This window comes from Urocampus carinirostris, chromosome 5 (assembly GCF_059441175.1).
Source record: "Urocampus carinirostris isolate Australia breed hairy pipefish chromosome 5, RoL_Ucar_1.0, whole genome shotgun sequence".
NCBI lineage: Eukaryota > Metazoa > Chordata > Actinopteri > Syngnathiformes > Syngnathidae > Urocampus > Urocampus carinirostris.
In genome coordinates, this window is record NC_142353.1 from 25,037,592 (window position 1) to 25,057,713 (window position 20,122).

A 20,122-nucleotide genomic window follows, 5' to 3' on the forward strand; every position below is an offset into this window, starting at 1 on the left:
CTATCTATCTATCTATCTATCTATCTATCTATCTATCTATCTATCTATCTATCTATCTATCTATCTATCTATCTATCTATCTATCTATCTATCTATCTATCTATCTATCTATCTATCTATCTACATAATGGAGATGCTGCCACAACTGATAAGCTTTTGCACATATTGCTCATATCCTTCATTCGTCCACCTATTAAACAATTTCGCAAACACTACTGAAATTTTGTCACCGTACTTCATTTTCATTTATTTCCCGAACGTCCTCTTGAAATGCTCTCATGAACCGAAAATGTTATTTGCTACTCCCCTTTATTCACTATAGATAGGCTTTTACACATACTAATTTAAAATACCCTATGAAAACACTGCTCTCACCCACACTCCTTTTTCTGTTGTTGTGTAAACTACTGAAATGTTCTCTTGCTGCTGATTATTTTGTATTTAAATATTTTCAACAATCACACACACTAATGACTTAACATAATTTGGTTTAAATCAATGCTAAAATGCTATCACACAATTGAAATGTGCCCCAAAAAACAACTGTTGTGTTGATGCAATCACTATTTCTAGTTCCTTCAATGACATCTCAACCCAGATAGGTCAACTTTAAGAGTAAATGTCTCGAGTCACCCGGCTTGTGTAATATTTTGCAACATATTTGCATGATTACGGGAGAGACACGTTCTATGCTTACTTTTGTTTTGGGAATACCTTTAAGGCAGGGGCCTCAAATGTCCCACGGGCCGTGAGTTTGAGAGTTTGGGACCATCCTTTCTCCTTGAGTCTTATCATCTGCTATTGGCCTGCGGCCTCTGTAATTGGAGACAGCTGAAGTTAATGATTGGTATGTGTGAATGTGTGTGTGTTTGTGGCAGTATATAAGTCAACACAATAGCATCTCTTTCCTCTAAGTTCACTTGCCTGGCATTATGTCTTTTTCTGGAAAATACCAGCTTGAGTCTCAGGAGAACTTTGAGCCTTTCATGAAGGCCATTGGTAAGATTGTGCCTTGTATTCCTGTTGAGTTAAAATTCTCTTGTCTGGGTCACAGGTGTTTTGACCCAATTTATTTCCATTCCAGGTCTTCCTGATGACCTTATCCAGAAAGGCAAAGATGTCAAGAGTATCTCTGAGATCGAAGAGAATGGCAATGACTTCAAAGTGACTGTCACAACTGGTAACAAAGTCCTTGTTAACTCCTTCTCCATTGGGCAGGAGGCTGAGCTAGAGACTATCACAGGAGAGAAGGTCAAGGTAAGGCTGGCGTTTATTTGGGACATGTATCCTATGACTTGGTGCATCACATGATAACGTAAACTACTATTGTCACATGTTGATGGTCGCCATATCGGTTAATTTGGACTGGAGTCCAACAAATGCAGTTTAGTTGTAAAAGCTGAGCTACCTTTGTTGCAGGCCACTAAAGGGTGCATTGTAGGTGGGCCTGGTTTTAGGAAACTTTTATAATGCTAACCTGCACAAGTGATATGCAAGTTAGATTTTTTTTGGGTTCCTTAACAGGTCATAGGTTGCTAAATGTGTAGTCTACATAACATGCATTACACCTCATTGGGGCTGCCAATTTGCCCTTATTGGTAACAATAACCCCAAACCTTAAGTTTAATGTGAAAATTGCAGCCTAACTTTAATGCCATATGATTGAATAAATAACAAATGTAATAACTTGATCTCTTCCAAGTAGTAGTGGCATTTGTATAAGTTGAATGACTTTTTTTGGTTGCACTAGTGACATTTAGGGGTCGAATATTGGTCCCTTTTAAGAAAAGCTGGTAAATCTCACATGTCAACAACTTAAAATTTGGTAGTCAAAATACATTTTCATTAGTGTTTTTTATTCTGTTGGACTCTAATAGATTATTTTTCAAGCACAAGTTTCAGCTGTTAAAATGACATATTTTTATGATTTCATGTAAATGTAACATGACTTCATCCAGTACTGTACATGGCTCAAACCACTGAATCCCTTTTAACATAATTGCTACATCAACATTCTGTGGTTCACAAACAAGTGTAATGACTCACGTGAGTGGTTTAAAGGGCTTTGTCTACTTTTTTTTTTTTTTCCCTTCTCTCAGCTCTCAATTGAATATTGGATTACCCGATATAAGATCAAAAAAACATATTTTGCAACTGATTTAAGAGCCATGGTGAATTTGGTACTCCTATGAGTACATTTAAAAAAATAAATAAATAAAAAAAAACTTAATTCAGACGACATTGCTGTGACTAAGACACAAATATAAACTTGTGCCTTCTTAATACTCATAGGTTGCTTAGTTTTGCTCGCCTAGAGGGAGCTGGTAAGATTTCTGCTACCATTAACTAAAACCAAAAGCCTAGGCAAATTAATTAAACTGGATTGCAGAACATTTAGTGGAAAAGTGTTGATGTCTCGACTTGAGAATACCTGTTCGAAAGTGTTTTTCAAAAGTACAATGTTAACGTTTGACCCACATAAATGTAAGTTTTTTTTTTTGTTTTTTTTTTTACTTGTGAGCCCTACATATCCTGGCAACTTTGTGCTCCAATTTAAAAGTTGCCATTCCCTCATATTGGAGTTAAGGTGTAAAATGCCTTCGATGTCTGAATATACTTTTTTTTTTTTTTTTTTTTTTTTTTTTAAAGGCGGTGGTTCAGCGCGAAGGCAACACACTGAAGGTTACTCTGAAGGGAATTGACTCTGTCACGCGGCTGGAGGGAGACACAATCGTCAATGTGAGTGTTGTGCTCATAACAATTGGATAAACTCATGAATGCTTAACTTGACTGTTGTTTTTTCTTTTTCAGACAATGACGCTTGGTGACATTGTGTACAAGAGGACAAGCAAACGTATTTAAGAATGCGCCTGCCATAATAAAAGCATTAAGGCACATTGCTATGTCTCAATCATTAAAGTTCGGTTGACCGACTTGCGGACCCGAGAACTGCATATAACTTGCATAATTCACTGGGGGGTGAATTTGTTTTCATATTCCTGAATGATTTAAAGTGGCAGTGCTTCTCATTTACACTTTAAGCTAAACAGGTTGTAGCTTAATTGTGTTGGACGATCTTGAGTTTTGAGCTTTCATTTTTGGTTTGATAACAAACCCAGATTTGTAATGTGGTGAGAGCATTAAAAATTGGTTTCAACACCTTTAAGTGCCACCAATGTTAAACTGCCTTGGTTGCCTCTGGCGTATTGAACTCTCAATTTGGAAGTTGTGGAAGGGTGCTGCATTAAAGTACAGTATGAAATTAAGTCTTCTAAGCTGGATCATTTCTGTAAATTGGGTCTAGATTCAGACTAAGGTTGTGGAACAATTGACTGGAAAACATGTAGGTTTACTCATGATTTATAGTCAACATTTATCTGAGTAAATTTGGAAATTTAAAGCATCCAAATCATTAAGTTCAGGACAAGCGGGCAAACTTGAGTTGCGGAAGATGCTAATCCCTCAATGAGGTCAAAAGATGGTTGAACCAATTTTTTTTTTTTATTTGTATAGCTCTTAATCAGTCTTAAAGTGCTGCAGACCATGGATCATTGCACACCAGACTTATGACACCATCCCCTTCTCTAAAACCTGAATGAGGGCACTAAAATACACTAATATTGTCAACATAAAATGTAGGTCTTTTTACATGCTATAGAGAGGTGTTTTAAACATTTTCACTGAGGTTGCAGATCGAATCTCTGGGGTAAGAGCATTCCACAGCATCGGTGCTCGAATGGAGAATGCTCGAACCTGCGGATCTCCTCTTGGCTCTTGGGATCACTAGACCAGCGTTTTCAGAGCGAAGGCTCTGGATTGGAACCTGGGAAATTAAATCTGAAAGATGAGGGAGCAAGTCCATGCATGGTTTTGTATACTCCCAACAGAACCTTGAAATCTTAAGCTAACAGGGAGCCAATGCAGGTTGGCTAAAATCGGGGTAATGTATCCAAATGTCTTAAAAGACCCGCTGCAGTATTTAGTACCTGCTGAAGGCTCTTGATTTTGGACTTCAGGAGACTGGAGAGTAGTGCATTACAGTAATCGAGATGGGAGGTAAATTATAATCTCTATTGTATGCGAAGATGGAAGAAAAGCTGTAATAATATTCTTCACGTATGAAGGGACAGATCGGGGTCAAATATTACACCTAAATTTTTGAGTCACTCTGGGTTATATTACATTTGTCAATGTTCAGAGCACTTTTTCAGAAGTCACTGCATTTAGATGGACCAATAACTAACATTTCGTTTTTTATGAAAAATCGTTTTAAAAATTGTTTTAGAAACAAAGTTCAATGTAACGTTTAGGGGTTCTCTGATAAATCCCAGAATATATTTTAAAATTATTCCTGGCACATTTAGACTCATTTTGGTACTTTTGGCTACTTTTTGTTTGACTGGTCTCATGTGGCCAGCAGTCCATAGTTTGCCCACTCCTGGTCTACAATTTAATATGACAAGTTGGATGAAATTGAACAATTTCCTAGAGCCCACTAAAAAGTCAGCACTCTGACAAATTATACCCAATAAACTTATTCTAACCTGTTAAAATGTTTTCCTCTTTTACTGCAATGTTAATATCTCAAGACTTTGGTTATTCAAAAACCATTGCATGCTTTTGGACATTCCTACCAACCTGCCTAGTTTTACAACCAGCAGGGTTTCTGTTCATTTTCAGTCTGAAGTACCCGTTTAAACACTAAATGAGCGAAGAGATGTTTGCACTTGTTGAAAGTTCTAGGTTCTAGTTGTTTTTTTATTGGGCGCCTGCAAAGGCGATAACATAGGATGCCAGTTATCCTGACTTGTGCACCGCTTTGGTTATTAACAGTTCACATAGTTGCCAGTTTTTGCTATATTACTGTTTTTTTATTCAAACACCATTTAAGGCTGGTTTACTTTTGTAATGCAGGAGATGCAATAAATAGGGCTTAAAACAGTTATTGGGTGTAGATGTCTAGGTATGTTTCAACGGTTATTTGAAACTAGATGGTTACTTTCAAAGTAATGTGCTAATTTTGGTGTTATCTGGGGGCAACTGAATTTTTCAATAAAATAATTACTGATTTTCAGTAACCCGCCCCATACAGGTTGATACACACCACATTTGTGCACTGTTCATTAAATTTACATGCAGACCCACACAATTTGCTTTATTTACCAGTACTTGATGACATGGAGAGCTAATATGGGCTTGAATATATATTCATTTTGTTTTACTCCTGTTTTCCATCTGTCAGGTGTATTCTAAAAATACCAATGTTGTCCAGGTCGTTCCTGAAAGAAAACACGCCAGAAAACATTTCTGAAAAAGGTGGGGTCAATTTGAACAGACATGCTAGTGATATGGTGTCATGCTGTTGAATCCTGGAATGTGCGAACGCCACACTTCAATTTGGGGACTTGCTTATCAAGACATCACATTTTTAATGCTAAACATGAGGCGAGCACGTGGAACTGCAACCGGAACAAACAATTAGCATGGCATTTTGCTGTGGTTCATTTCCTCCTGTGGAAGAGATTCTTGATGCCTTCCTCCATGGACTTGGGTTCATGCATCATGGTCATGGGTTTGTTCTTCAAGGCGGCATCTCTCATGCTGTGGTACACGTACTCGTTCTGCTTGAACATCCTCAGCTCCATCTCTGTCTGCACCCGCATAGACTGCAGGGGAGGAAAAGGTGGGACGAATGGAAAAGTGTCAGCACTGTTTTGATGCTTAGTCGTTTAGTGAGTTTGAAATTGTGAACATGGGTAAAATGCAGATTTCTTTCTGGATTCAATGTAAACATGTTTTGGGATGAAGTTACAATCTTCCAGAAGGAAATAAAATATAGGAGTAAAAATTAAGTGAATGATCAACTAATATTGTTTATCAAATTGTTTTCTAGCTGTAATTCAAGTCACCGGGCACATTTGGTTAAAAAAAAAATGGCAGTTGGGCCTGGCCAGACAGAAAAAGAGATTGATTGATTGGATTTTTCTATACAGCCGATACAGTCTCGAATGCTGCGTTGAAACCTGAAGGAAAGAAAGAAACATGTATGCCTATCCATCCATCCATCCATCCATTATTTGCACTGTTTATCATCAGTGGGGTGCTGGAGCCAATACCAGCTATCTTTGGGCAGTGGGCAGGGGACACTCTGAACTGGTTGCCAGCCAGTCGCAGGACACACATAGACAGACAACTCACTTGCTTATTCACACCTAAGGACAATTGTGAATGGCAAATTAACCTGACATGCATGTTTTTGGAATGTGGGAGGAAACCCACACAAGCATGGGGAGAATATGCTAACTCCGCACAGGATGGCTGGTAGCTGATTTTAAACCCATGACCTCAGAACTGTATGCCTATCCAATTTTTCTCATGTGCATTTTTGAATGAATCATCTACATTTAGTGTTATATTTTATATTTGGTAATTAATTAATTTTATCCAAATGTTTTTGACGCCAAATGAAATAAAAAGTAATATATTCGCCTTAATGAACACATCTGATAAAAGACGTTGGAAAAACTCAAAAACATTAGCTCAGAAGTCTTTCAGCTGCATTTATAAATAGATATACATGCAAATATCTATATGTTCATGTTATATATTGGTCATATTTGTTTATAAATCAATTAATTTCATATATTCTGTTTGAAACACTCAGAATGAAAGTAGATTCATGATGTATTCCTTTTTATTTAAAACATGTGATAAAACCCAAAATGTAAAAGGACACTGGGGACAAGACGACCACCAAAACAACAATTATTAGTAGTGATACTTTTATTACCACCATATATGATCATTATATCTTTACCATATGAGGCATGCAGGTCGTACTTTGCCGTGTACTGTTGTAATTTGTCAGGAGTTCAGAAAGCAACACATTCAACTCTTTTCATGTATACCATATTATGATGGATTTTCTGTTGTTGGATTGTACTTTACGGGACATGTAACTTTTTGGTCATCTATGTGCATTTTTGTTGTAACTTAAGCATTTTGTTTACGATTTGCTGGTGTTCCAAATTAAGATGTTCCAGCTTCTTATAAGAATGCTCAGTAAATTACAGTACTTTTATTTGACCATTTCTGATTGGTGCATTTGTAATCTCGTCATTGCAGTTTGATTAAAACGCATTCAGCTAGATTTCATCGTCTGCATTGTATCTGCAACATATGGTGACCGGATTCGTGAAAAAGTTTTGGTACCTCCAAGTCTTTGGTGATGGGGTGGGTGGGACCGTGCGTTATCATGAGAATGGCATAGGCTTTGCAAATCATCCCGTGGCCAACCTCAATCAGGCCAGCTTGCCAGTGGGTGACTCCTGCTCGCATAGCCGCCATTCCCAAAGTGGGATTGTTGGGGTGGTACAGCTTCCTGTTTGAAATCAGACAAAAAAGCCACAAAGAGTATTCAGGCTTTGTATAGGTGCTTGAAATCCTTGAATATGATTGAATTTTAATGTTGTGTCATCAAGGGTTGAAATGTGCTTGAATTTCGGGTGAAGTCCTTAAAATGCTCGAAATTGTTGCAATATTTCAGAACAAGTCTGCTTAAAAATGACGTTGAAACTGCTCTGTGGTGGCTTTGCTTTACCATTGCATTTCTTCCCTCGGGATAAAAGGCAGCTGACATAAGTTTGTATGGCATTGTCCTATAAACTGCATCGCTGCTTACGGGCCGCGCCCAAGAAGACAAGGGCATGCTTGACCTTAACAGGGCACCATGAAATGTGTATTAGTGCAAGGATTAGGTATCAATTATGGAAATTGATTATTGGCCATGCAAAACGTTAAGGTAGCGTTTACTAGTGATAAACTGTAATAAGCAAAACTTCCTGCAACTGAAATTGTATGCTACATAATACCGTCAATTTACCCTACATGGGGAGAGATTTGTCCAAAAATATTTACACATATATTGTTCGAATCCACAAATTTGCAGTATTTTTGAGAATAGCAAGGTTAATGAACACCCAGACGTTTAAGTTTAATATATGTTCTTTTGTTTTTAACCTTCAGACATTTTAATTAAATTGGTTTTGAAATTTAAAAAAGTAATAAAAATTGTCCCAAAATTTTACAGTATGTTTTAAAAAAAATGTTTCCATTAAATTTGATGAATGTTGTTTTCGTCCGTTTGACAGAGAACTAAAGCAAATAAAGAAACATACATTTTTGTGATTAAGGGCTATATAAATAAATTTGACTTGACTTGACTTGATATAGACAGCTTTTGAATGTTGGGGACCCTGGGAAAAACATGGCACAAAATCAAATCATTTTGGTAGTAGTAGTAATACTACTTTGTCACCATTTTATACATAGTATTATTATATATTTTACATTTGACAAACTGCATCAAAGAAACTGACGAGGCAGTTGTGGCTCCCGGGCCGTAGTTTCCCCAGCCCTGCAAACGGTTCCTTGTTTGACAAGCCAGGATGAAAATTCCAGCTGCATACCCCAGGATCGATCTCAAACTCACGGATCGGAAAATGGAAATGTAATGACTACTGAACATTGGCTCTTTATGGAGTTTTATGAAGATGTGAAATAATTTGTAAGAAGAAAAGGTATTGCAGGAACTCTTATTAAGGAAAAGAGAAATCCTGGCACCATTGTGCACCGAATATGTAACATGTTGATGCTATTTGCACATCTCCATGAAGTGTATTCAGTGGTTCAGTGGAGTGATTTTTGCCCGTTTCCTGCCAGAGTACTTTACAAAAGTGTGGGCCTGAAAGTAGAATTTTCAGTTTCCGGTAGGGTTTAGAGCTAGGTTTTTGGCCTGAAACTATGGTTTTCAAGCGTTCCTAGGGTTTCCAACAATGGTTTTGGCCCAAAACAAGGGTCTTAAAGGATTCTTAGGGTTTACCGCTAGGTCTTCAAAATCGGTTTTGTGCCTCAAACTAGGGTTAAAACCATTCCTTGGGTTTCCCGCTACGGTTTCAAATTAGGATTTGGGCCTGAAACTAGGGTTTCAAAATATTCCTAGAGTTTCCGACTAGAGTTTCGAATCAGGGTTTGGCCTGAACTACCATTTTAAAGATTTCACGCTAGGGTTTTGAATTAGGGTTTTAATGCATTCCCTGCTAGGGTTTCTGATTAGGGTTTGGCCATGAAACTAGTGTTTCATAGCTAGGTTTGTCCGTGAAGATTTTTACAGGCTTCCTAGAGTTTCCCGCGAGAGTTTAGAGCGAGGGTTTGGGCCTAAAACTGGGGATTTAAAGCATTTCTTGGGTTTCCTGCCTGGCTTTTGAAAAGGGCTTGGGCCTAAAACTAAATTTTAAAAGCATTCCTAATGGGCTCCAGAAGACATACTCGCTGGGTCCACTCCTGTTCATTCAAAGTCCAGCTCATCTCCTAAATGCAGGAGGACGCTTTACACCAACAACGGCTACCAGATGATAAAGGTGGTGTATTTGAGTCAGATCAGGAATCTTTTCTTGCTACTGGTAATCATTAAAACCTTTCCTGTTCATGTGGGGGAACAATCCCCCATCCACAAGACTGGAAATGAACAGTGCCACCAGGCTGTACTTGCCAAAGACACACCACAGCAAGGGGTGCCCCAACAACTAAGCTGCTTAATGGGTCTGTGAATCATGATATATCTTTTAAATAGTTTTGGTTTGATATGGTTTTGTAAACCCAATCATCAACTGCAGACCTAAGAAACAAATAGGACATTGTCTACGTACATGTATCCATCCACCATTTTATGAGCGTATTCAGCAGCATCTTCAAAATACTGCAGGTAGGCCTGCACCTCACTCATGGTGCTCCACATCCTGAGCAGGTAAATGTGAGTGTCAGCAAGAACCGGCTCTGTCTTCTCAATGCACTCCTTGCAGATCTTCACTACCTGTACAGATAACACAACCAGGTTTAATGGTATTAAAAAAGATATTTTTTTGTTTTTATTTAGGCTCAGAGCGTGTTGTGTTCCTCCCCACAATTATGGTAATATATTGCAAAATATTCCACGTACTGGGGGACTTAAGATATGTAGTCTTAAAGTTGATCTAGCTCTTTTCCTCTAGACCTGTGACATCATTGAAGGAACACATCACTTTCAACATTGTAAATCCCATTATCACAATATTCGAGGCAGCTCACACAGAGACTCCGATTGAAGTGAACAGCGATTGCCTACACCTCATTTCTACTTGGAGAAATTGGAACTTTGCTTATCCTGTCGCAGGGGGCCTTGTGACTGTTTTGTCCGAGTTGCACGCTTCAACCTCCAAAAGCGCCGTGGGGTAAGTTTATTTGCTTCCGTTACAGCGTGTCTTTCTTCTTTGCTTTTGCCTCTTTTTAGATAGGCCATTGTGGCTTTTCATTTGTGTTTTTTCAAGGCGTGTGTCGCGGTTGGTAAAATATTGTTTGGCTATCTCCTTGTTAGTATCGTCTTCCTGTTTCCCCTGTTAGCAGCAGTGTTCCTTGCCGTATTCACATTTGTTGCCCTAGCTGGTATTTGTTGTTGGTTCCTGGTTAGCCTGACTGTGTGTTTTTGGGCCGCCAGCATCTTGTTTTTCTGCCGAAGGCTGCAGCCGCCTTTCGTTGATCGCTCCCCGTTGGCCTATTTTAGCTCTCCCTGAGTTATTTTTGTCAGTTTTTCCCTTTTTTGCTGCTTCCCCTATGTTGTGCCATTAGTGGATCCACCTGTGACACAAGGCTGAGGCATCCTCCACAAAAAACTAGCAAAACCGTGGCTTAAAACACCCGTAACCTTTTCGATTGATTACCGCATAAACCAATATGATGACTGACTTTCTAGGGTGCCGGTGTTCCTTACATAAGGTCACAGCTCAGGAAGTCAATGATGAGACAGGTTGTCTTCAAAATGTATCACGGAAAATAATTGGAATATACTAGAAAAACATAGATTTCATGCAATAATCATGTATTTTTTTCTCACATACTGCATTTTCTAGAATTTGGGAATACCGTTTTTTACAGAACAAGCAGCAGCATCTGAAATCAAGGAAAATTCTGAAAAGTGTTGCATTACCTCATGGTAGTCGCCCTTTAACCGAGCCTGGTCCATCTTCTCTAGCATCTGGAAACAGTAATCTGTCGAGTTTTTCACTTGCTCATCCGATGGCTGAGGGAAGGCAGGAAGGGCAAAAGGCACATTGTTAAAAAAAACAACAACATTATTGTGTATCTTTCATCAATGGTTCTTCAATGGGTGTGCTTCTGTCCTGCAGGGTACTTAAAGGCACTTAAAATGGTACTTCAGATTTTTAAATACCTTAAAGCTGGCATGTCCAAATTCCGGCCCAGGGGCTGGTTAGGGCCTGTGATCAAATTTTCACAGCCTGAGGGCGTTTGAGGAAAAAGTCCATAATCTAACTGCAGATGGAAGAGGAGAGTCCCAGGTGGGAGAGTTGCTCCATCAGTATCTCTGGGACAATAGTGTGAAAACACAGTCCAGGACGAGCATTCAGACCTAGCTCCTGCGTTTATCTAAATGGCTCAGGGCAGCATGAAGAGCCGTGTTTATCGTGTAGTCAGTGGAGCAGTTTGCCCTGTAGGCAAACTTATAAAGGTCCAGTGTGTTGGGTAGGCAACCTTTGATATGTTGGAAGAACAACCTCTCGAAGCACTTCCTGTCCACTGCATATTTTCGACAGGCCTGTAGTCATTGAGGCCAACCACTGATGACTTCTTCTCTTTGTAGCACTCGTTTTTGGTTGCAGGACACAATCCAGCAACATCAAATGGCTTAATTATTACACACTAATTATTACACGCTGTCCCTTTAATAAGTATTGCATACTCACTTACCCTTCAAAAACACTGCAAATGAAATCTTGTCCAATGTTGGATTAGTTTGCTTAAATATAAAGATCATTTTTCTATTTTTTTCTCATCTTTGTTCTCATTTTACAATTTTTTATCTTTCATTGTTAATCTTTGTATAAGAAGAAAACACGCATTTCACAGAGTCACAGAGAGAACCTACTGAAAAAAATGTTGCGAAACACTAGTTTATGCCAGCTTTCACACATAAAAGCTATCTTATCTGGAATTACCTTTGAAATAGCCCTTGACTCTCTTCTCACAATTCCCTTATCAGCCGTGACTAGTGTTGGGAGTAACGCACTTACAAAGGAACGTGTTCTTGGAACGCAATACAATTTTGAGTACTGTAACTATGATAAAATCTTGTTACTCAACTGTTCTTACCACATGGTGCGTTAGTTTTGCTTTTTTAAAAAGCAGAATGTGAATTACAATGTCTTCTGTCCATGGACGTTTCCTCCTTCGCCAATGAACTAATACACAACGCATGCTAAATACAAAACCAAAGAAGCGTGGGCATGTTTATATGTATCTGCAGAATATAAGTAAATACAGTTACGGTAGTGCCGTCTCAAGCGCAGAATATGAGAACACGTTATTTCTCCCTACTGATGTTCTGATATTCTACATACCTTAAATCATTTTAAATGAAATAACTAGTAACTAAATACTTTTTTTCAGCAGCACGCCCATCACTGGTACGTCTCTGCTCCACCCTGTAGCTTATGAGTGCTGGCCCCCTGCATTGTCACAGAAAGCTAAACCGAATGCCAACCTTGACTCCGTCCTGTTCCCGGCCTCCCATCTTCATGTCGTCTTTAATGCGTTCCTTGCAGTGTTGGCACGTGCAGTCGAAGAAGTACTGCGTCTTCAATAGCCTTTGCCTCTCTTCCGACACATTTATGAAGTCCACATAGGAGACTGTCAGCTCTTCGCCCTCCGCAATCTTACCCAGCGAACGCAGCTCGATCCTGAGAAGCAACCAGGATGGAGGAAAGCGTCAGAAAGTGAAGGAAGATTTGTGTTTGTTTGTTTTTTTTATAAAATGTTGTCATTATAGGTGTGATGATGAATCCTACTTCATGCTGAGAGTTTTAGTCTAGTCAAATGAAATTTGGGAGGAGAGGGTAAGGAAATCTAATATTTTGTTAGTTTTCAAATTCTGCTAATAAGAATAGTAAGAATCATCTTGGAGGGACCTAGTTGAGGTGAGGTGGTTATTTTACATGAACAAGATGTATACACCCTAGATTGGTTGCCAGTCAATAACTAGGCACATTGAAACATAGACAACCATACATTCACACTTTTATTCCTTTTGACAATCTGGATTTGCCAATCAACTTTCCATGCATGTTTTATATTTATGTGGAAGGAAAGCCTGGCCAGTATTTTCACCCCTCCTAAAATAACAACTAAAATGAGACAGACTACATTTTTGGTTGGCATATTGCAATCTTAAACGTTACCTTCAAACAAAATGAGGTACTGTTAGTTTAAACTTAAAATACATCAATAGATTTTGAAGTTGCAATTAGAAACAGGGGTGTGGAACCTTCATAAGATAATTTAGTTTCTGGCGTCTCCCCTGAGCCTCTTTTAAACCTTCAACGTTGCAGAAAAGCAGATCAGCCCTAAGGGTTGTGTGAATAAAAAAAAACAGCAACATGATTGGCCGATAGTGATAATGATGTCAAAACAACGGACACCAGAGGGCACTAATAGTCAAAATATGAAACTGGCATCCTATAAAATTTCCATTGTATTTATCCAATAAACAGAATAACCTTATCAGGTACAACAGTCATTTATCTGCTATAGTAGTAGTGATCTGCTGCCACCTACTGGAAATGTATGTATACCACAATTACTCTGCTTATGACGGGAAGACCAATAGTTGGCAATGGCAGATTTTTTGGTAAGTCAAAATTATTAGATGCTCTTGGCCTAGTCTGTTAGACATTGCCGGCTTGCAATAGGACAGCAAAGTCTTCAAAATAATTAAGGACTCATCTCACCCCAGCCACCACTTCTTTGACCTGTTGCTGTCCTGTATGTGCTACAGGTCCCCTTAAAACAAGGACGAACAGGCTCAGGGACAGTTTCCAAACCAGGGCTATCACCAGCCTAAACAAGCATGTGAAAAATATATATCTTGCAAGTTGCATTGAAAAATGTGTATTCATATTTAACAACTTATTTTTGAATTTCTGTTGCGGTTAAATGTTATTGAACTACTTTTCATTGCAATTTTGTTATGGTCTAGTCTCGAAGCAATAAATATTTTTTCCTATTCATCCTGACATACTTTTATAAGTCTTTATTACGTGTTTACCCTGGAGTGCCATGTCTAAACTCATTGCCAACAATATTCACTACATTGTTATCAATGGCAATGAAGACGATTCAATTTAAATGATTATCGTTTTTCGTCACCAAACAGGAGAAATAAGACAAGTTCCTGCAGCACCCCAGACCCACTGAGAACCACTGGTTTAGAAGACAGATTGAGGTGAAGTTAAAAGAAAATAACATGTTCTGAAGAGGTTAGTACATAACATATTTGTCACAGTTGGGTTGTGCTGGAGGGAATAAAACACAAGGTTTCTTATAAACAAAGCACACGTAAAAGGCCAAGAGGCCACGCACCTCGGTTGAGAATGATACAAAGCATTCACAGCTGACTGACTGAAAATAAAACAAGGAGCAGTTTTACACACAAATGCATGGATACAAACACATAGACACGGATAACAACTCAAGTTTTCTTAAGAGGTATTTCCAAATTCTTAAACATGCAAAATGTGAGGAAATAGTACATAGTGTTTGCAGAAAATCCATATCCTGTATTATTCATTGGTATATTCCAATTAAGGAGGGCTTGTCTTGTTTTTGTCATCCTGAGCTGTGACATCATTGGAGGAGCAACAGCACCCTAGCAAGTCAGTAGCCAAATTGTTTAAATATGTTAATTAGTCGATGTAGTTGCGAGTTTCTTAAAAGGTTTTGGGTAGTATTTGTGGAGACTACCTGAACTTTTTGTCGCAAATGGAAACTGCATTTGTACGACAAAGGGCGAGCAGGGGGCTAACTGGCAAAAAAAACAGACCGAGAGCCACCAATGAGGGGCTAACCTGGACCGATCAATGAAAAGCGGCCGCAGCCTCGGCGGAAAAACGCAAGGCTGGTTGACCAAAAAACAGGCTGTAAGCATCTAGGGTGACCGAAAACCAACACTGAAAAGCGACAATAGCTATGGCTGTAAATGGAAAGCTATCCATCGATCTATCTACCCTGGTCATATCTGTCAAGAGGCCCTCTCCCTCTGGGACGTGTGAGAATTCTCCCATCGTGGCCTGCTGCATGTCGTAAGAGGTGACTATAGTGGAGGGAGCGAGGGGGGACCCACTCCTCTCTATTTGTACTCCCTAAGAGACAGCAAGGCAAATAAAGAGGGGCGGGAGACCGAAAGGCATCGCAAACCCTAGTTATAGGGTCACTAAATGTGAGAGGATGTGGAAGTAAAGCGACTTAGTGGAAGAAAGAGAAGATTGGAAGTATGATGACTAAAAGGAAAATTGATGTGTTGGCCTTGAGTGAAACAAAGATGAAATGCAAAGCTGGTTGGGAATAAAGCAAGGGACATAGCAAAACCAGCGCTAATATCAGGTTAGCAATTTCTCCAAGCAAAAATGTGCTCTATGCAATTGCTGTTTACTACAATCGCCTTTCGGAATTGCCTCATATTTTTTGTTAATTGCTTATTCAGTGACTTCACAGATCTACAGCAAACAAGCCAGGTCAACTTTGAGGCTAAATTTCAACATATCTGCATAATTGTGGGGAGGAACATGACACCTTCTGTTCCTAATTAAAAAAAAAAAAACTATATGTTTGGGAATATATTCAAAAAACCCTGACAGTCCCAGCAGGAGATGATCAAAGCTACGAGAGGGCTTGACTTACTTGCCGTGGTTGAGGATAACAGTGCAGTTGGGCCAGCAGTCGTGGTTTACTAGACACAGGTTAGGGAACAGGCCTACTCCCACAGCCTGAAGGCCTCGTTGGTCGCTCACTGTGAAGCCATTGCAGTTAATCTAGGATGGACAAAGTCAAATTCAAACTGATTTGAATGATGTGTAAGACAAATACAGTAGTTGTGTCACTGTTGTGTGTTAGATAAGTGTCAGGGAACATGTTGTCGTGATTGCATGTGTTTTCCAGCTCGATTCATTTTATTTAATCATCTGATTCCAAATGCTGGTTCACTTGGCGTTTCAATGTATCCATGGTAAGACATTTTAACGAGGCTTGTATTTTTAAGGACCCTGTCCTGTTAACAAGGCCATTAACAGAAAATACTCAGTGGAACAACTCTATTCATGTGTGGTTTCTTTTTCCAATTTTGCCTCAGAACACCGGACATAATTTGAACAAGCAGATATCTCCGGGCAGTGGGCAGGTGACACCCTGAACAGATTGCCAGCCCGTCACAGGGCACACAGAGACAGACAACTCCATACCTGTCAACCTCCACGGCTCCATGCCCATACAAACTGTCATATTTTTCCGTACAAAATACTAAATAATCGTACACCATATATTTGTTTTTTCGGAATGATGCATGATGGGAAATCCCCAGACGCATGCATTGACAAATTTGCGTTTCTCTGTACAGATTTCCTTGTACGTCGAACTTGTCTTAAAATGCAAAAAAAAAACTTACTTTGTACGGCAAAACCGTATAGGTTGACAGGTATGCAACTCACTCGGGACAATTTGGACCGGCCAATTAATCTGACATGCGATGTTGTAGAATGTGGGAGGAAACCGGAGTGCCCGGAGGAAGCCCACACAAGCACAGGGAGAACATGCAAACTTCACACAGGAAGGTTCGATCTCAAGACTTCAGAACTGTGCCGCACACGCGCTAAACACTGCACCGCCATGCTCAGTAGCCGATGGTAGGGCGCCCGCTTTGAGACTGGGAGGTCGCTGGTTCGTGCCTCGGCCGAGTCATACCTAAGACTTATAACATTGGTAAAATGGCGGCGCCCTCTGTTGGCTGCGGCTGCATCGGCCCGCTACAACGGGTCAGGTGTATCGACATTTCGTTCTGTGTACATTGTTACAAAGAATGACAATACAAAGGAAATTATTATTATTATTATATATATATATATATATATATATATATATATATATATATATATATATATATATATATATATATATATATATATATATATATATATATGGAAAATATATGGTTTCTGTTGGACAAAACAGGACACATCCTTAAAGGTTTTCCAATGTATTTGGATAGATACAACTTGTGCATCCTTTCTTATAATATATATTGCTTTTTATTTATTGTGGCTCCATACAGATTTTGTTTTTTGTTTTATGGTCACATGTTTTTAGGGTCGCCAACAGGAAGGTTCCATAATGTACGCATGAAAGCGCAAAAGCATCATGTAGGGTAAAGTGGGCCGCGCCCCCGTTTCAAGTTTGCAATAAATACTCACCAATCCAAAAATATGTGATATGACATCGCTAGTGTGCTGCTTGCTGTTGCGAGGCCAGTAGTCCAGGAAATTGTGAATGTCCACTTTGAACTCCTTTAGATCGTCCTCGGGCATGTCTTCTATGTGGTCCTCCAGCTGGTCCAGCGTGGTCAGCTGTGAGTCAGACACCACGTCGCCATCCTTGTCCATGCGCCACATGATGCGGGCCACCAAACTGTGCGGGTGGGAAAAGACACATTTGATTTTATCTAAGTGTTCGTGTTTACGTTCTTACTTTTTAGAAACCCGACTCACCGAATGTTCTCATTGGGGGCTTTGCCGTAATTTTTAATGGCGGCACATTCTTGCTTGTGTTCGGCCCAGCCAGCACGTTGGCAAGTGCGGTCGCAATAGTGCGAAAACTTGCACTGGCCGCACCGCTGCAATTTATCCTGTCTGCGGAAACAGCTATGGCAGATGCGCTCAGACAGACTGCAAAATCACAAATAGTATTGATTACACATACAGGGTTAAGTCTAACATCTCTACAAGGAAAATGATCAACTTAAGCTTTGTATATCTTAGGAAGTTATGTGTTATGCTTAGAAAGCGCTCTTGTCATCCATGATTATAATATGTAGTGTAGTGATTTGCAACCACTGTGCCGCGGCACACTAGTGTGCCGTGAGAGATCGTCAAGTGTGCCGTGAGAAATTATCCAATGTCACTTTTTGAAATTTTATAAAACATTAATGACTCATTTTCTGCAAATATTATGTCATTGTCAAGTGTCTGTGGTGTAAAAACTGGGGGCATTATAAATTATATTGTAATTAAACATACTGTTCAGTGGCATTTTATAACATTTTTGGTTAGTGGTGTGCCACAAAATTTTTCCAATGTAAAAAATGTGCCCTGGCTCAAAAAAGGTTGAAAAACACTGTTATAGGCTACTAAAGCTGGTTCAATGATAAAGCATAATACTCCCAAACTATGGTAAACTAAACATTTTAAGTTTACATTCTGTCACTGATCTGACGCACCCGAGAACAAAAAGTCTGGATCTGGCCCCAGTGCCAAACTGAGTTTGACATCCCTGGTTTACAAAAAAAAGTTTACTTGATTTTGATTTTTTTTTCATTTGCCTGTCCCTTAAAATATACAGAGGTTTATTTAGGGGACTTATGTCTCTACTGCTCGAGCACAAGGCCTAATTGGTTTTGGATAGATACTTTTTTATTTAATTGTTGTACAATTCCAGATACTCAACAAAATATGTGTTTTTAATAGTACCCATTTCTATTGTGTTTATTGTCATTTTCTGCATAATTAAACACACGTCATGTTAAATTCAAGAAAACAATTAATGATTATCCTATTATTTGACTGAAGGTTTCAGTAGTCTGTGACTAGTCGACTTTTAAAATGGTTATTAGTTTTCCAAAGTTGGTACCTGTCAAAGACAACAGATGCGAAGCTGGGCTCTGAAAATATAACATCCCCAGCCCAAAATTCCTTGCTCGCCTTCAGACCACGCCCCTTTCCAGGTGAGTCAAAAACTGTCACATTTTCCATTGCTTCCAAGAGTGGAGACGTACTATCCAGGAAGGGTATAATGTCTGTAGTTAGTCACAGACTGGGCTGCCTTTAATCCCAGACACCAGCTCTCTCTAAAAAGACAACTGCCCGTGGAGTAGATAAACTACATAAATAGCCAACAACTTGATTAGCTGGCCCACCATTGTACAGGGTATGGGTTTAGGGTCTTTTGTCAGTCAGAATGGACATCTTTCCAGGAACTACTTGTCTAAATATCTACATCCAATCAGTTTTCTGCGACTGACTCTTACTTTGCAAACCTTTCTTTTTATATTTTTAATTTGTGGGTAAATGCAAGTGTCAACCATACAGGCAGGAAGACCCCTGTGACTCCTATGAGTTGGTAGGTGCCATTTTCCACTAGGTTATTTTTGTCCCTCACTTGTTTCTGTCCGTCAGGAATCTGAGGTGATGTTGGACAGCTGCACGATTGACGCCCATTTCCTAAAGTCCCGCCCTCATAGAATCTCCACGGTTCTATAGTTTTCTAGAAAACACGCACATACTTGGACTTAACACACTGTGAGGACATCCATTGACATTATTAGAATTCGATTACTCTTTATTGTCGTTGATAAAAACAAAATAAACAATTCTTAACAAGATTATACAAGACTCTCCGGGTCTTAGAGGAAGAAAGAATGTTTGGATTAAAAGGGAAATATATTTACAAGCTAGTGCTTGGAGACTGAACAGCATCAGAACATGATCGACCGAAGCTGTCATGGGGCCCATGGGAAAATTTGATTCGGGCCCCCTACTACTTGAACATTTGCATACCTACGATAACTCATTCCATGTTCTACTCCTGGGGTGGGCAACTATTTGGAGTTTGGGCCACGTGTGACATGTTGCACTTCCTTTTACATAGATTCTTTTGATCAAATTGGTTTTGAAACGACCACAATTAAAGCAAAATCGTGTTTTAGTTTCAAGCACTTCATTTTTTATTTATTTTTAAAATAGTACTGTACAGGTTATTTTTTATATTTTGGGGGGATACTTCTGAAGACAGATTTTTCTGAAGTTCTGTAGTTTTTTGCAGTGTTACTGTAGTTTTATTTTCTACTATTTTTGGTCGTATTTCTGAAGTAATTTTATTTCGTATTTCCATAGTAGTATTATTTTAGTATTTCAGTCGCACTTTTGTTGTATATCGAAAGTAGATTTTTTTTTTGTATATCTGGAGTATTTTCATA

The 20,122-nt window shown here is 39.2% G+C and overlaps 2 protein-coding genes across 3 annotated transcripts; one reads left to right on the forward strand and one right to left on the reverse strand.

Annotated features, from left to right (window-relative positions):
- The first annotated feature begins 833 nt into the window (after positions 1-833).
- Positions 834-2,897, forward strand: LOC148365857 (fatty acid-binding protein, liver-type-like). Its single transcript, XM_088335123.1, has 4 exons — positions 834-999; positions 1,085-1,257; positions 2,650-2,739; positions 2,812-2,897. Exons 1-4 carry the CDS (start codon positions 933-935, stop codon positions 2,860-2,862), a joined length of 381 nt encoding a protein of 126 aa, XP_088191249.1. The 5' UTR covers positions 834-932; the 3' UTR covers positions 2,863-2,897.
- A 2,330-nt stretch (positions 2,898-5,227) lies between these two features.
- smyd1b (SET and MYND domain containing 1b) lies at positions 5,228-18,981 on the reverse strand. Of its 2 annotated transcripts, XM_088335120.1 has the most exons (10): positions 18,778-18,981; positions 17,640-17,816; positions 17,346-17,559; positions 15,784-15,914; positions 14,467-14,505; positions 12,593-12,788; positions 11,021-11,113; positions 9,708-9,871; positions 7,213-7,381; positions 5,228-5,666 (listed from the first exon to the last, which is right to left on the reverse strand). In XM_088335120.1, the coding sequence occupies exons 1-10, from the start codon at positions 18,897-18,899 to the stop codon at positions 5,502-5,504; spliced, it is 1,470 nt and encodes a 489-aa protein (XP_088191246.1). In that variant the 5' UTR covers positions 18,900-18,981; the 3' UTR covers positions 5,228-5,501. The 2 variants fall into 2 exon arrangements, with proteins under 2 accessions (XP_088191246.1, XP_088191247.1); XM_088335121.1 differs by lacking the exon at positions 14,467-14,505.
- Positions 18,982-20,122: the final 1,141 nt, after the last annotated feature.

Coding starts and splice junctions, on each gene's coding strand:
- LOC148365857 (XM_088335123.1), top strand. CDS start 933: ATGTCTTTTTCTGGAAAATACCAGCTTGAGTCTCAGGAGAACTTTGAG. Junction 1,258..2,649: donor TCACAGGAGAGAAGGTCAAG/GTAAGGCTGGCG, acceptor TTTTTTTTAAAG/GCGGTGGTTCAGCGCGAAGG. Junction 2,740..2,811: donor AGGGAGACACAATCGTCAAT/GTGAGTGTTGTG, acceptor TTTCTTTTTCAG/ACAATGACGCTTGGTGACAT.
- smyd1b (XM_088335120.1), bottom strand. CDS start 18,899: ATGGAAAATGTGACAGTTTTTGACTCACCTGGAAAGGGGCGTGGTCTG. Junction 14,506..15,783: donor GTTATCCTCAACCACGGCAA/GTAAGTCAAGCC, acceptor TTTTATTTTCAG/TCAGTCAGCTGTGAATGCTT. Junction 7,382..9,707: donor AAAATGGTGGATGGATACAT/GTACGTAGACAA, acceptor GATTTCAAACAG/GAAGCTGTACCACCCCAACA.